At 33.7% G+C, this 16,003-nt stretch overlaps 1 protein-coding gene and 1 long non-coding RNA gene across 5 annotated transcripts in view; one reads left to right on the top strand and one right to left on the bottom strand.

Moving 5' to 3' along the window:
- The window catches only part of LOC103012062 (uncharacterized), an 83,321-nt gene that overhangs the window by 3,727 nt on the left and 63,591 nt on the right, over nucleotides 1–16,003 (bottom strand). The gene's annotated exons all lie outside the window — the stretch shown is intronic.
- The window catches only part of PTPN12 (protein tyrosine phosphatase non-receptor type 12), a 91,374-nt gene that overhangs the window by 55,113 nt on the left and 20,258 nt on the right, over nucleotides 1–16,003 (top strand). For all 3 annotated transcript variants that reach the window (XM_007187103.2, XM_007187104.2, XM_007187105.3), the window contains 5 exons: nucleotides 1,574–1,716; nucleotides 5,219–5,285; nucleotides 7,728–7,805; nucleotides 7,906–8,004; nucleotides 14,904–14,989. In XM_007187103.2, the coding sequence (XP_007187165.1) occupies nucleotides 1,574–1,716; nucleotides 5,219–5,285; nucleotides 7,728–7,805; nucleotides 7,906–8,004; nucleotides 14,904–14,989 (473 nt within the window). The remainder of the gene's footprint in view (nucleotides 1–1,573; nucleotides 1,717–5,218; nucleotides 5,286–7,727; nucleotides 7,806–7,905; nucleotides 8,005–14,903; nucleotides 14,990–16,003) is intronic.

The raw sequence follows: 16,003 nt of genomic DNA, 5'->3' as shown, positions 1-16,003 counted from the left end.
ATTAATGCTGTCTTCATTTAGATATAATTTGTTTTCACTAGAGGCCCATGAGTTTAGTTTCAGAGCTATATAAAATGATAATTTCTCCAGGAAGGAATCAAAGAAAAATCTGATAGACATTAGAGAATGGCTATCAATTCTTCCTCAATTTCTTTGTTATTATCTTAAATTTTAAATCACTATAAGTAATTAAGCTTGGCCATGAAGCTCATCATTCTTCCCCAAACAGTGCATTGTAAGCATACTTAACAACTCCTTACTGTTTATAAGTAGACATGGTTCCAGTACTCTTAGCAACCCCTGACCTGACTAATCATTTCCCTTTAGTTGAGTCAATTATTATCATTTGGTTGCTATTTTTTTTTTTTTTTTTTATGTGGGATCTTCCCGGACCAGGGCTCGAACCCATGTCCCCTGCATTAGCAGGTGGATTCTCAACCACTGCGCCACCAGGGAAGCCCAATGGTTGCTATTTTTTAATCTATAATAATAATGATAGGTGCCTTACTGAGTTTCAGTATTGTATCAGGCATTTCAATCCTCCTAGCTTCATAGTGGTAGGTACTGTTATCTCTATTGCCCATAGATGAAGATAAAGAATCTTTGAGAAGTTAGGTAGCTTACCTGAAGTTATTCAGTTAATGGCAGAAGTAGAATTTGAATACATTTTACCTGAATTCCAAGCGGTGCTCTTTCTATTAAACACCAGAATAGCCATTCTCAAAACATTCTGATGTCAGGACTCTTACATTCTTAAAAATTGTTGAAGATTCCAAAGAGCTCTTGTTTCTGTGGGTTATATCTTTTAATATTTACTATATTTGAAATTAAAACTGAGAAGTATTTTTAAAAGCATGAATACACAAGCAGACATTCCATTACCTTTCAAAGTGATGACATCATCCTAAATCATATAGCCTTAAAAAGACTGCTGTACACTCATGAGAGAATGAGAATGAAAACGGCAAATAACACCTTAGTATTATTATAAAAATAGTGTGAAACTCACAGATCCCTTGAAGGGTAGGGAGATGGGTGGCAGCCCACACCATAATTTGAGTAGGTTTGGGTTTGGACAAGTTCATTTCTAATTTTCTTTTTGATTTAAATAGTCTATTAGTCTTCTGATTGCAATAGATTCTAAAATAATGCTTATGGTATATTGCTCATCCACTTAATACTGTAGATTAATTAAGTAGTATACATAGTATAATGGTTAAAGTGTAGGTTTTGGAAGTAAGACTGCCTGCTTTCAGATCCCATATCTGTCACTTGCTGTGAAACATTGTGCATGTTATTCTTTCTGTCTCAATTTCCTTACCTATAAAATGAGGATAGTATTAACAATACCTTCCCCATGGTGTTACATGGGGATTAAGTAAATTGTTACATGTGAACCCCTTAGATCAATACTTTATATGTGATAAATGTAGGCTATCTTTTTTTAAGGAAGTGCTAAATATGACTTAACATATCTTAGAAATGGCAGAAAAGTGAGATTTGCAGCTTTTCTGTATGCTTTAAAATTTGTAAGTGTATTTTCATAATGGCTGAATTTCTGTTATTCTTGAAGGAATCTCGTAGGCTATATCAGTTTCATTATGTGAACTGGCCAGACCATGATGTTCCCTCATCATTTGATTCTATTCTGGACATGATAAGCTTAATGAGGAAATACCAAGAACATGAAGATGTGCCTATTTGTATTCATTGCAGGTACAAAAGAATTTTCTAAATATTTAAATTAAATACTTTGAAATATAGGTGGCATTATAATATGGGTAATGTATGGTATTTTGAAACCTAAATTTTGGAATTTCATTAGATAGGTCATTATATGGGTTTCCAAATAGTACAATCTATTTGAATCCTGAGGCAGCTTTTCTTCTCTTAATTTTTTTTTTTTTTAAATTTTTTTTTGCATTTTAAAAAAAATTTATTTATTTATTTATGGCTGTGTTGGGTCTTCGTTTCTGTGCGAGGGCTTTCTCTAGTTGTGGCAAGCGGGGGCCACTCTTCATCGCGGTGCGCGGGCCTCTCACTATCGCGGCCTCTCTTGTTGTGGGGCACAGGCTCCAGACGTGCAGGCTCAGTAGTTGTGGCTCACGGGCCTAGTTGCTCCGCGGCATGTGGGATCTTCCCAGACCAGGGCTCGAACCCGTGTCCCCTGCATTGGCAGGCAGATTCTCAACCACTGCACCACCAGGGAAGCCCTCTTCTCTTAATTTTTATTTTACGTTCGATGCTTCTAAAAAACTTAAAACCATAGTACTTATAAAACTACAATTTATCTTTTTAAGTGACTTATATCTGCATTCACATTTGTTATAAAAAGCATCAATAAATGAAATTTTTCAGACTCAGAGATTTACTGGTTAATTAAATAGTTAAAAGATATTAGTGGAAATGGAACACCAAAGATAGTTTTCTTAGCCAGTTGGTTGGATTGTGATGCCTATATTAGTGAAGTGAAAGGGCTGGTTTTTATTTATGGGCCAGAAAGGTGCCTTGCTGATGGAGATGTGGGAATAAGTTAACAATCTGGTTAATTAAAATTATTTTTCTGTAGTTAATTCTGTGGTTAGTTGACTTTTTAATTAAGTAGTTAACTGGTTAAAAAGAAAAAGATCTATTTAATTGTAGAATTAAAAGATAAAGAAATTGCTTTGGGGCTTCCCTGGTGGCGCAGTGGTTGAGAATCTGCCTGCTAATGCAGGAGACACGGGTTCGAGCCCTGGTCTGGGAGGATCCCACATGCCGCGGAGCGGCTGGGCCCATGAGCCACGGCTGCTGAGCCTGCGCTTCTGGAGCCTGTGCCCCGCGACGGGAGGGGCCGCGATAGTGAAAGGCCCGCGCACCGCGATGAAGAGCGGTCCCCGCACCGCGATGAAGAGTGGCCCCCACTTGCCGCAACTGGAGAAAGCCCTCGCACGAACCAAAGACCCAGCACAGCCAAAAATAAATAAATAAATAAATAAATAAATAAATAAATAAATAAATAAAAATTTAAAAAAAAAATATTTAAAAAAAAAAAAAAAAAAAAAAGAAATTGCTTTGGCTTAACTTCTTTACAAGTTAGTTGAAATTATTTCCTGTTCTATTAATATTGTCTGGTCAATGTACATAGTTTATAAATCCAATTTGACAGGAAGATTTTCCTTTAAAAAAATAAATTGATCATTTAATATTTTTGAACAACCAAAATAGTATGGCAACTGTAGTGACTTAGATAGCACAAACATAAAAGGAAGGAGTCACTCACAATCCCACTAGAGATGACCATTGTTAAAATTTTAGTGTATGTGCTTTCAATGTGTGTATAGTATTTTTTTTTAAGAATGTTTCCCCATTTCATATATTATGTACATCTTTCTAAGTCATATAAATTTTCTTCTGGAATACATTATGACTGCACTGTATTTTATATTTAACCTCCATTTCTTGGCATTTCATTTATTACCCCATTCATTTTCAGCTATTTTAAATAACAATTTAAATATCCAGTGGCCAATCTTCTGGTGAAATCTTTGAACACATCTGTAATTCATTAGAATAGATATCTAAAAGTGGGATTTCTAAGTTAAAGGACATGAACTTTTCCATACTTTTAGTATATATTTTAAAATTTGTTATCCATAAATTTGATGCTCATTATAATTAAGCATACCACTGCTGGTTTGTTTGTGGGAATGCCCATTTCCCCATATTCTTCCCAATACTTTTATCTTTTTGTTTCAGTGTCAGTGTGACAGGCAAGCTTTTTTTTTCTTGGCCATTTATATTCTTTTGTGAATTGCTTGTTTACTTTGCCAGTGATTTTCATCTCAATAATTATACGTTATGAATTCTTTATATATCTTTATATGTTGAAGATGTTAACATGTAGTCATGTTGTAAGTGCTCTGGTTTTTCATGGTTTTTATTCTGCCTATGTTTTACCATACGTAATTGTGAATATCTTCATTAACGATTTGTGTCCCTTGACATATGCTTAGAAAGTCCTTCCCTAACACAGTAGTGCGTAAAAATACACTTGTAGGTTTTTTTAAACATTATATTTTTAATGCATCTGGAATATTTTTGTGATTAAGATAAAAGGTAAGAATCTAATTTTTGCTTTAACTAACTTTCCCTGCACTATTTATTGAATGGTCTAGTCTTTCCGCTTTAATTGGAGAATCCACCATTATGTAATAAATACTTAAATATACTCAAATCTGTTTCTGAATTTTCTATTGTGTTGCATTGATCTGGTTTTCTGTGTCTCTGTAATATCACACTTTTAACCATCAAGTTTTAAATATATATCATTTAGCCCTAGTAACTGTTAACTCCAAAATTTTAGAAATGTTCTGATGTGTGGAATTGACAAATGTATCAGTGGTTTAAAATTAATATTATTGTTTATTGTTAAGAGCTTTTTAAAAACCATACTAAGTTGCTTATAATGTACTTTATCAGGAATTCTTAGATTACATGTTTAACAAACTACTGATACTTCTAAAAGTTTCAAAATATGCATTAAAGTGCTGCCCAACTTTTTTTCTGCCTAAAATTATTCCAGTGATGTCAGGAACATCTTTAATTACTCATAGTGATTCTCAATCCTTAGGTGCATATGCCTCCCTCTAGCTGAAAATCAGTTGCTTTAAAGTATTTCTGTCATATTTTAAAATAACTAACCTGTGGTATTTTACTTTACATTCTCCAGGTTCTATTAGTTCTTCAGGAGATTAGAGAGCATTAGTGGCTTTTGTTTCTTTGGTGAAATCACTGCTGGTGTTCAAACCAGTTTCTAGGGCTTGTAGCATTCTTCGTCTTTCCTATACCTTTTGCAATTGAAATGATGTAGTTTTCTCCTCTACTCTAAAGCACCAGAGCCATCTAGAACATAGTATAAATTTATATCTGCAAGGTATTTTGTTAGCTAGACAAGGTTTTCTGAGGTAGACAGACTTTCAAAGTGAAGGCTTCTAGGTATTCTGTGAGTTACTTTTGGAAGTTCCTTAAATTAAATGAAAACAAGATATAAATCTTAATGTTAAGGATGTTTGCCATGCACACGCTATAAGTTGTAGTTTGTTTACTATATAAGTAGAATTTTGTCAGATTTCTTAAATGATTTTTTGCTTCTGAATATTAACATGTCCACCCACATTGACTTAACGGTTCTTTTATCACAAAAATCAAATTGCTTTTTCAAATTTTATATCTGTAGTGCAGGCTGTGGAAGAACAGGTGCCATTTGTGCCATAGATTATACGTGGAATTTACTAAAAGCTGGGGTAAGAATAATTTTTATGTATCGTTATAGCTAATTGATCTGTTATGATTTTCAAACTTGATGATTAATTGCAGTAAATTATAGCATATGTTTTGTTATACATGTTACTTTTTTAGAAGTAGCTTTGCTATTATGTAAGAGATAAAGGCAGTGAAAGGTATAAATGATGCATATTACCTTGAGGTAATACACTGGGCAGCAAGATAAACACATTGTCATCCATTTGTTCTGGATGAATTAATACCTACATTAGGCATGTAAACTCTGCATTGACTTTTCCAAATACAGCACTCTTGTTGCCTTTTATATTTATTCTATGTATAAGTATAATCAATTCAGTAAATATTTATGCGTAACTGGAAACATTATATAGTATGGTGGTTAAGAATGCTAACTGCAGCCAAACTTCCCAGATTAAAATTCTGGCTCTCTCACTTACTAGCTGTGGGATCTTGGTTGATTTACTTAATCTCATTGTGCCACAATTTCTTTATCTGAAAATGGGAATCATAATGTCAGTAACTCAAAGAATTAAATAAGTTCTTAAGAAAGTTTGTAAAGTTCCTCAGTACTATGTGTGACATGTAGCAAGTGCTAAATTTAATGTTCGTTTCTCTTACTATCCCTGGTATTATTGTTGCTACCAGTACTATTTCCAAGAAATTGGGTTTGATACTATGGAGGATATAAAGACATAGCCCTCGTTACAGATTTGAAAAGCACAAGTCTCCTCATTGTATGTAGATTTGGTTTATTTGCTGGTTCTATAGTATGTTTATTTTCTATGCATTAGGGAGAAGCTTTTATTCTTCATAGCTTTATAGTGTCTATGAATTTGTCAATCTATGTCATATAAAATAGGAATAATAAAATATTTAGTTTCTTTTTCCTTCTTTCTTCCTTCTATCCTTTATTTCCCTGCCTTCGTTCCATTTTTCACTTAGGGAATATTTAATTGTTTTTAAAATTTATTTATTTTATTTATTTACTTTTGGCTGCGTTGGGTCTTCATCGCTGCATGCGGGCTTTCTCTAGTTGCAGTGAGCGGGGGCTACTCTGCGTTGCAGTGCGCGGGCTTCTCATTGCAGTGGCTTCTCTTGTTGCGGAGCACAGGCTCTAGGCATGTGGGCTTCAGTAGTTGTGGCTCGCGGGCTCTAGAGCGCAGGCTCAGTAGTTGTGGCGCACGGGCTTAGTTGCTCCACGGCATGTGGGATCTTCCCGGAGCAGGGCTCGAACCCGTGTCCCCTGCATTGGCAGGCGGACTCCCAACCACTGTGCCACCAGGGAAGCCCCGGAATATTTAAATTTTAAATAGTTTTTCAAAAAGCCCTCTGTTAAATTTTATTTTTGTATTCCCCCTAAACAAATCATCTCCTAACACTCGTATGAAAATTTTTAAGTGAACAAAAATGCTAGATTTTAACACATTTTAACATAAAAGTCAAAGATTAAAATTGGGGTGGGAAGGGGCATTTGGTTGAATACTAGCAAAGAAACATCTTGTCATTTCGAAAGCTGTGTATTTTGAACACAGTCCCCATTTGATTGAGTTTGACGTAACATAAATATAATCTTAAGCCTTAGTTTAGGAATTGATATAAAACTCTTCTGGTGTATATAAAGACTCCCAAGCGGTGAACCTGGAAATCATGTTTAACTCTTCTCTCTTCTTTATCACTCCAAAATATTCTTGTTGATCACCAAGTTCTAGTAATTCTGCCTCAGAAATGTGCCTTAAATCTACCTTTCTGTTTTTCTGGACTGCTTCAGTAAGCCTCCACCAGTTTCTCCCCTTTTCACTCTGTCATCTTCCCTGCTACAAAAGTTACCCAAATATCAGATCTGCTCATGTTATGGCTGCCTATTGCAGTAGTTGTAATTCCAGCTGTACAAACGAATTGTCTAGGATGTTTCACAGTCTCCAGAGATGTAGCTCTCTTAGCTGGTCATTAAGTAGCCAGCCCAGGAAACACTGGCCTAAAGAATGAGTTCAGACTCTATTATGTTTGCAGTCTGATGCCAAATAGCCTTATCTTTTCTCCTCCTTTGAATTGCTCTCCTTCTTTCAGTCTTTTAGTCAGTTTTATCTACGTCAAGGTTCTCAATTCCCCAAATAGATTATACATTTAATCCGCCATGCTTATGTATATTTCACTTTTCACTCACACACCAGAGTTAGTCACAGCATGTTTATTCCCACTGTACTGCAACCATACGTTGGCTGGACATATTTATTTGTTCACATATCTAGCTCACTAGCTTGAGTGCTGAGTGTCAAGATTAGTTCTTGACTAAGCACAGTCTCTGATATATGATAGTGCTCAATAAATTTTCAGTTACCCAGCACGTATATAAGCTCTGTGTGAAAAGCTGAGTTGAAGACTATTTTACTGTTTTTTCTGAACAGTTGTCCAGAGTTCATGTTTTAAATTCTTTGTTTTAGAAAATACCAGAGGAATTTAATGTTTTCAACTTAATACAAGAAATGAGAACACAGAGGCATTCTGCAGTACAAACTAAGGTATAGTTTTTTGTTTCACTTTATAAACTATATTTTTATAAATGCCTTCTTATTTTTTTTAATGTCTTTTCCCTTGTTTATCATTTCATCTCCCTAATAGGAGCAGTATGAGCTTGTTCATAGAGCTATCGCCCAACTGTTTGAAAAACAGCTACAACTATATGAAATTCATGGAGCCCAGAAAATTGCTGATGGAGTGGTAGGTATTCTTCACCTATTAATTTTAGAAAACTTTTACTTTTTACCAAGATGTGATATTTAGCTTTTTAATTGCCATCTTGTGTTTTATCTGAGAATATCCGTTACAGTTATTATTTTTATTTAACTTTGATTTTTTAACTCCTTTCCTTCTTCCTCTTTGAATCTCTATTGTGATAGATATATAATGACTCCAATACAAGTTAAATAATATTCTAAGTAAAATATAGTTATGAATGTAGATCTCAGTCAAAAGTTATATAATTCAATATTGTTTCAAGTGTAAATTACTTTTAACAAATCAACTGCATTTTTCTCTCTCCCCTTCCATCCAACCAAAGTAATTCTGAGTTGATTCTACATGAATTTTATTTTGTTCTTGGTCATGATGATATAAAGCTTTGTCATTATTTTGTACATGCTTTTTAATTATGTAGAAATATAGGACCATAATTAAGTCCCTTTGGGGCTTGTTTTAGTTCACTGTTATTTTAGCGTTAGAATTTATTGGATATTCAAAGTTTTTTTTTTTTTTTTAATTTTTATTTAACTTTAATCAATTTTTTTTTTTAAAGAAATTCACGTTCTTTTTATTTATTTATTTATGACTGTATTGGGTCTTCGTTTCTGTGCGAGGGCTTTCTCTAGTTGTGGCAAGTGGGGACCACTCTTAATCGCGGTGCGCGGGCCTCTCACCATCACGGCCTCTCTTGTTGTGGAGCACAGGCTCCAGACGCGCAGGCTCAGTAATTGTGGCTCACGGGCCCAGTTGCTCCGTGGCATGTGGGATCTTCCCAGACCAGGGCTCGAACCCGTGTCCCCTGCATTGGCAGGCAGATTCTCAACCACTGCGCCACCAGGAAAGCCCCAGGATATTCAAAGTTTTGACCTGACAAAAATACTCTTTTCTCACAGCGTTCTCATTTCTGTCTCTTTTTAAAGTATTTCTCTTATCTCCTCTATATATCTTCTTATCCTTGAAGGTATTGGGCTGTTTTTTGGGATGAATTTCTTTACATCTTTATTATTGAATCTAAGATGACTATCGCATGATAAACCAATTTAGCTCCAATAACTGAAGTAAAATGAGGAAATTAGTGGCAAAATTTATAACCGCTGTTTTTCTTTTCCCCCTTTGTATGGTTTTGGTAATTTCCCAGACTATTTGAAATTTCTTGGTGTTACAAATGAGAGATTTGTTAACCAAATGCTTACATCAGTGTGTTAAAATAATCTAATATTAATCCATGGGTTTTTGGGACAGTGTATTTCCTTTATTAGACAGGTGATAGTTTCAGATTTTTAAGATTCATATATGTGACCTCATTCTTATTTCCTTTGTTAACACAGAAATCATTTTGCAACTATGCCTCATATATTATCACCTCTGTTTTCCCTTTAGTTTAACCAAAGCCTGTTATAACCTGTGCTCAATGAAGCCAAGTATTTTATAATATAGAATAGAATGCATATATATTACTGTGTATAATTTTATCTAAATTGAGACTCCTTTAATGTTTCAAAAAGCTAAATAGGCTACTTTTTCTTTAAACGTTAATTGAAAAATATTTCTGTTTTTTTCCATAAATGCAATATTAATTTCAAAGTTAAGGTTTTTATACTTCAGAGTTATACCATTTCCTTATTTCTAGAAGTGAAAAAGTTTTTTAATGTGTAGAAAATTTTTTTTTTTAAATTAATTTTTATTGGAGTATAGTTGCTTTACAATGTTGTGTTTCTGCTGTACAGCAAAGTGAATCAGCTAGAAAATTTTTTAATTAATTTTTATTGAGATATAATTGACATGTAACATGTTACTTTCAGGTGTACAACATAGTGATTCAATATTTGCATATATTGTGCAGTTATCACTACAATAAGTCTAGTTAACATCCATCATCATACATAGTTACAGAATTTTTTTTTTCTTGTGGAGAGAGCTTTTAAGATTTACTCTCTTAGGAATCTTCAAATATAAAATACAGTATTATTAACTGTAGTCACCAAACTGTACATTATAGCCTGTGACTTACTTATTTTATAACTGAAAGTTTGCAACTTTTGACCCTGTTTCACCCATTTTGGGCCCCACCACCAATACCACCTCTGGCAAGCACCAATCTGTTCTCTGTATATACAAGTTCTGTTTTTTGTTTTTTGATTCCACATATGAGATCATACAGCATTTGTCTTTTCTCTGACTTAGTTCACTTGGTGTAATGCCCTCAAGTTCCATTCATGTTGTTGCAAATGGCAAGGTTTTATTCTTTTTTATGGCTGAATAATATTCCTCTGTGTGTGTGTGTGTGTGTGTGTGTGTGTACACACTACATTTTCTTTTTTTTTTTAATACCACATTTTCTTTATCTGTTCATCAGTGCACAGTTAGGTTGTAAATGATGCTGCAGTGAACATGGGGGTACATGTATCTTTTCGAGTTAGTGTTTTTGTTTTCTTCAGATAAATATGCATAAATGGAATTGCTGGATCATATGGTAGTTCTATTTTTAATTTTTTGAGGAACCTCCATGCTGTTTTGTATAGTGGCTGCACCAATTTGCATTTCCACCAACAATACACAAAGGTTCCCTTTTCTTTACATCCTCTTCAACACTTTTTTCTTGTCTTTTTGATAATAGCCATTTTGACAGGTGTGAGGTCTCATTGTGGTTTTGATTTGCATTTCCCTGAAGGTTAGTAATGTTGTGCACCTTTTCATGTACCTGTTGGCCATCTGGATGTCTTTTTGGAAAAATGTCTATTCAAATGATCTTCTCACTTTTTAATCGACTTGTTTGTGAGTTTTGTTTTTTTTTTTTGGCTACTGAATTATATGAATTCCTTATTTTTTTTGGATATTAACCCCTTATCAGATATATGATATGCAAATATTTTTTCCCATTTGGTAGGTTGCCTTTTCATTTTCTTGAGGTTTCCTTTGCTATGCAGAAGCTTTTTAGTGTGATATAATACCACTTGCTTAAATTTACTTTTGTTGCCTTTGCTAGAAAAAAATTTTAAGGCAATGTTCAATGTTGTATTTTTAAAGGTTTTAACTATATTTATTTCCAAAAAGATATGTGAAAAATATTGCATTACTCTCTCATCTTCGTTTTTCTCATTACCTGATTTTTATTTTTTTAGGTTTTATTCATAAACTTCCTTTTTACTAGCCTGAACTCCACACTACAATTACAATTTTGTTATAGATTGTTTCTGTCTGATAGGTCAAAGGTTTACAAATCCCTAAGGAATACAAGAAAAATCATACATTACATGAGATTAGATGAAATAGCATCCAACAGCAGATAGCGGTTACTTCAATCCTACTTTCTTATCTCATTCACTGGTTATATAGGAGACACACACTACATGTTTGCTTGCTAACTGAACTTAAAATATTAGATTATGTCCTTGTGTTTTGTTAAAGCTGACATGATGACTGCTGAATTTGCCATTTGTACAAGATGTTTTTTCCTGTTTCGCAAAAGGGAAAAACAATTTTCTATAGAATCCATTCTGAGAAACTATAGTTTATGAGAATAAATATTTTGCCAAAGGTTGTGTACCATAATGTCTAGTACTATGTATCTCAATGCATGAATGGATAAAAAGGTGGAAGGACAAGTGGATAGGAGAAAAGATAGCATATCGTTCTAGATAAATTTTTAATGTTTTCCTCTTTAAGAAATCTTATTTTCTAGGTACTTTAAAATATAAATGACTGTTTTTATAACATGTTTATATATGGTTGGAAACCATAAATCCCAGTTAGAGAAAATGTAGGATCTAAAAAATTGGGGAAAATTATCTTAGAGCTATGTGGTTGAGTAAAATGATTTGAAATATGTTACTTATCTTTCTGAACCTATGCTCTGAAAAACAATCATAAATCTCCATTTATTATTTCTCTGACAACTTAATTTAGAAGTAAAGTTAAGGAATTTTTTAAAAAGCTCTTAAAGCTCTATGTCCCCAAATTATTTTTGTAGATTTTAGTTTGAAATGCTAATCAGCAATATGACTTTATGATAAATGTTATTTGTTAGAGGTATTTACAACTAAAATCACTTCTCCGAGTAGAAGATGTAAAGAGAAAATTTATTTTGGAATCCAGTAGCATTTGACTTGGGATTTAGAAACACCTCAGTAAGCAAGCATCTCTAAGGTATGCGCACATGCCTTTTTATCTTGTATATAAAAGATACTACCACCAGTTGACACCAGGATTTTCAGTTCTAGGGTGATTAACAGCAACAATAGTTTGTGTTATGGTCCTTCTGTTTTGCTTGTGTTGTACATTTTAGATGTGATATTACTGAATTCTAAATTTTTTTCCTATGTAAAGTTTTTTTATTTAAAGTACCTTGTTTTAATATTTATTTTGTTCTGCAGCTGATAATATATCCTTATATATTTGATAATTAGGTTCTGATTTTTTTCTTTTGTGGCCCTTGATAAAGCTCTGTTATGTGGAAATATTAATACAGAAAAAATATTAATACACTTTAGCAAAATGGGTAAAGGTGGTCAAAAGTTAAAAAAAAATAGCTTTAGCAAGCTCTGCTTGAAACAAAAGAACACACTAGAACCTAATCTCCAGTAGATTCTTTAATTTCTAAAATTCCTTTCAACTTCAAAAGTTGGTGATTGTTCTAACTGGTAATAAAAGCAGCTAAAGAGAGCTGTATACATTAGGACAAATGTGGGGACAAAAGCTGTACATATAAGAGGATCAGAAGATATAAAAGTACAGCAAACATTATTGTAGGTAAAAACTAGGAATCCAAGAAGAACACTGTTTTATTCTCAAGTCCAGTGACTAGGAGGTTTTGTTCATGCTGTGTGGGCAGTGGCTCTCTGAGTTGCAGTTCTGCATTGCCACATGGATTCCTTTAACCATATGAAATTCAACATGCTCAAAAAGCTTACCTCCCCCAGAAGTTCTTTTCCTGTCTTGTCCCTTTCTGTTAATAGCTTTCATTCACCCAGAATGAGGAATCCTTCATGACACCTTCTTTCCTTTGTCACATGTAGTTAGTTATTTGCCTACATATACCCTTACTTTCTCTTCCTGTTCCATTCCTACCTGTTCCATACTTCCATCCTCTGTTCTCTTTTGTCAGTGTCTTATCCACCCCTTAATGCCATTCGACATGCTACCTTAATATTTTCCCAAGTATATTCTTAATATTCTCACCTATAACATCTCCTTTCTGTGATTTCATAGCTTCATTGTACTGATTTTACCACTTTATGGTTTTATTATTACCCTTTCACTTTTTTGTTTGATGACAGTACAGCTCTTGAAGTTAAGGGCTATGTCCATTTTTGTATCCTTTCCAGTGCTTACTGTTCATTGCCTTTCACATATAGATCCACAATGCCTTACCTGCTGTTCCAAAATCTAAAATGCACTGAAAACCTACAGTTGGTTTGTGTGTGTGTGTGTGTGTGTGTGTGTGTGTGCGCGCATTTGGTATTTGGCAGCAAAACCTGACTTGACGTGACACGAGGCTGTTTATGTTGAAATTGTAAAAAATTGATGTGTTTTTGTAGGTTAGAAACAATAGTTCAGTCGAAGCAGTTTCATATGGTTCACTAATCTTTATTTAGCCTACTTAATAAGAATATTTATAGATTTTGGTACAAAAATATTAATGAGTGTTATGGGAATATGATTGTTTAATTAATAGAAATAATAAGCAAATGAGTCACTAATATGTGAGAGGAATCTTTATGATGAGAGGAGTCTTTAAATTCTGGTAATATCTGAGGATCTAAAAGTGTGGTAACAAAGTCCTGATTTACTCGAGGCAAAACCAGTTTATATTTGCTGTCTAGGTGTAAAAGCCCTGATTTGGACAATAGATTATGTGGTTATCCTATCTATAGCAGATATCCCTGCAACAGATGCCTCTGATTTGATAGGTAGCTGTAATTAAGGATGCAAGCTTTCAGTCTCATAATGTAACTCTTGTTTTGGTCAGAACAAGATGCATAGTAAGACACTTCTAATGCATCTGATATTAGGAAACAGTGTCCATTAAAAATTGCTGTAAACTTGAGGTCTCTGTTTCCTATTGTTGGGAGTACTTATTAAAGAAGGACACTGGCAAGAAACAGTTACATAGACAAAGAAGATGCCATGATGGACATGGTAGAAGTGTCTTTTGACTTTAAAACAAAAAAAAAGTCAACTACAGTTTCAGAGTTCCTTAATTGATTATAGTATATGCAAAGATGGCTTTTTTCCTAAAATTATCTGAGATGTAGGCAAGGGTGGAAACCATTCTTGTCTTCTGGCCCAGAATTAACAAAGCCTAGCTATATAAAAATATGAGGTACTTTCTGAGGCTGAAACTAATTCAAGACAATGTTTTATATAATAATTTCACATCTCCTCTATTCACAATCCTAAATACAACCTGAGGTTCTTACAGGTTGTATAAGAACTGTATTGACTCAGGATCATCCCTTTTAGAGTAGTAGGTAGCAATAGGAGTCCCAAAAAAGTCTGGGAAAGGTGAAGGATATAAGACTTACCTTGTTTTTTACCCCCTATGTGCACATTACGAATCTTGTGGTAGTAATGCCTGAAAAAAAGATACTCTTGGGAAATCTGTTTCTTTACAGTAGCATTTGAAATATGTTGAAATGCTGCTCTACATGGTTGATTTTCTTGGTAACTGGATATGGACTGTTTTTTTGATATTAATTTTTCTCATTGAATTTGGTCTTTCGGGCTTAAACATAGAGGACATAACACCTATTTTATTATTTGGCAAAATTCTCATTGTTTTAAAAATTCACAAGCCCAATAACAATTTATTTGAAACATGAGGAAGGAAAATTATTTTTCCCCTAACTTTAATGAAGCATTTTTTTTTTTCTTGGCAGAATGAAATTAACACTGAAAATATGGTCAGCTCCATAGATCCTGACAAACAAGATTCTCCCCCTCCAAAACCACCAAGGACCCGCAGGTATTGTACGTCACATTTTCTTTGAAAGGATACTTACCTTTTACTCATTGTTACTAAAACAAAAAAATTCTGAATATTTCTAAGTTTTTTTTTTATAACTTTTCTTATATTCTTTTGTTTAGGATGTAGCATATGTATGGCAACTGACTTTTTTAATGGTGTACTATAAAAAATTCTTTTCAATTTAGATAAAATTTCAGTAGTATACTATACCAGAACAGTGAGCATAACCATGAATTGACTATAGCTCATCTTTTGGTATGTGGTACAACTAAAATTTTAGCTATTCCTAAGATTTATTTCAGTTTTCTAATGACTGAACAGGTAATATGATTGTCAAAAATTGTATGCATGTTGAAGAGGTTATGTGAAGATGTTTAATAACATCACTGGCAAAGATGAGTTTATTTCTTTCTAGATTTTCTTACTTTCATACCAAGCTCTCATTTATAATAGTTAAAATCAATATATATTCCTATCCCCCTTTTCCCCTCTCTTTTCTTTCAGGATAGCTAGGTCAGTTAGATGGTAGTATGGAAAGACTACAGATAGAGTCAGAATGATTTAGTTTCAAGTCCTTTTCATCCACTTACTAGCTCTGAAGTCGTGAGTAAGCCACTTAATTTATTTGATCTTGGGGGTTTTTTTGTTTGTTTGTTTAAGTATTGTCCTAAGAATTAAATGAAATAAAGTATGTGAAAATGCTACACATAGGACCTGGCACATACTTGGTCTTCACTAAATGTTGGTTTTCCCATTACAATGTGGAGTTAAGATTGAGTTACTGAATTATTTTTAAAAGGAGACACAGTGGAAGATCAGTAATAAAACTGTTAGAATGACTTATACTGTGTCTTGTCCCGAGCATAGATCTGCCCAAACTGATTGACCTTCCCTCAAAGTAGGACTTCCTTTGTATAGGATTCACCAATTTTTTCCCCTTAAAAGTTTGATAGAAGTTGAATAAAGTTGGGTGAGGTGACTATGGTTGTGTCTTGGCATTGAGTTGCTGTA

Source organism: Balaenoptera acutorostrata, chromosome 7 (assembly GCF_949987535.1).
Source record: "Balaenoptera acutorostrata chromosome 7, mBalAcu1.1, whole genome shotgun sequence".
Classification (NCBI taxonomy): domain Eukaryota; kingdom Metazoa; phylum Chordata; class Mammalia; order Artiodactyla; family Balaenopteridae; genus Balaenoptera; species Balaenoptera acutorostrata.
Note: the sequence above shows the minus strand (reverse complement) of the source record. Positions and strands in the feature narration are given on the sequence as shown.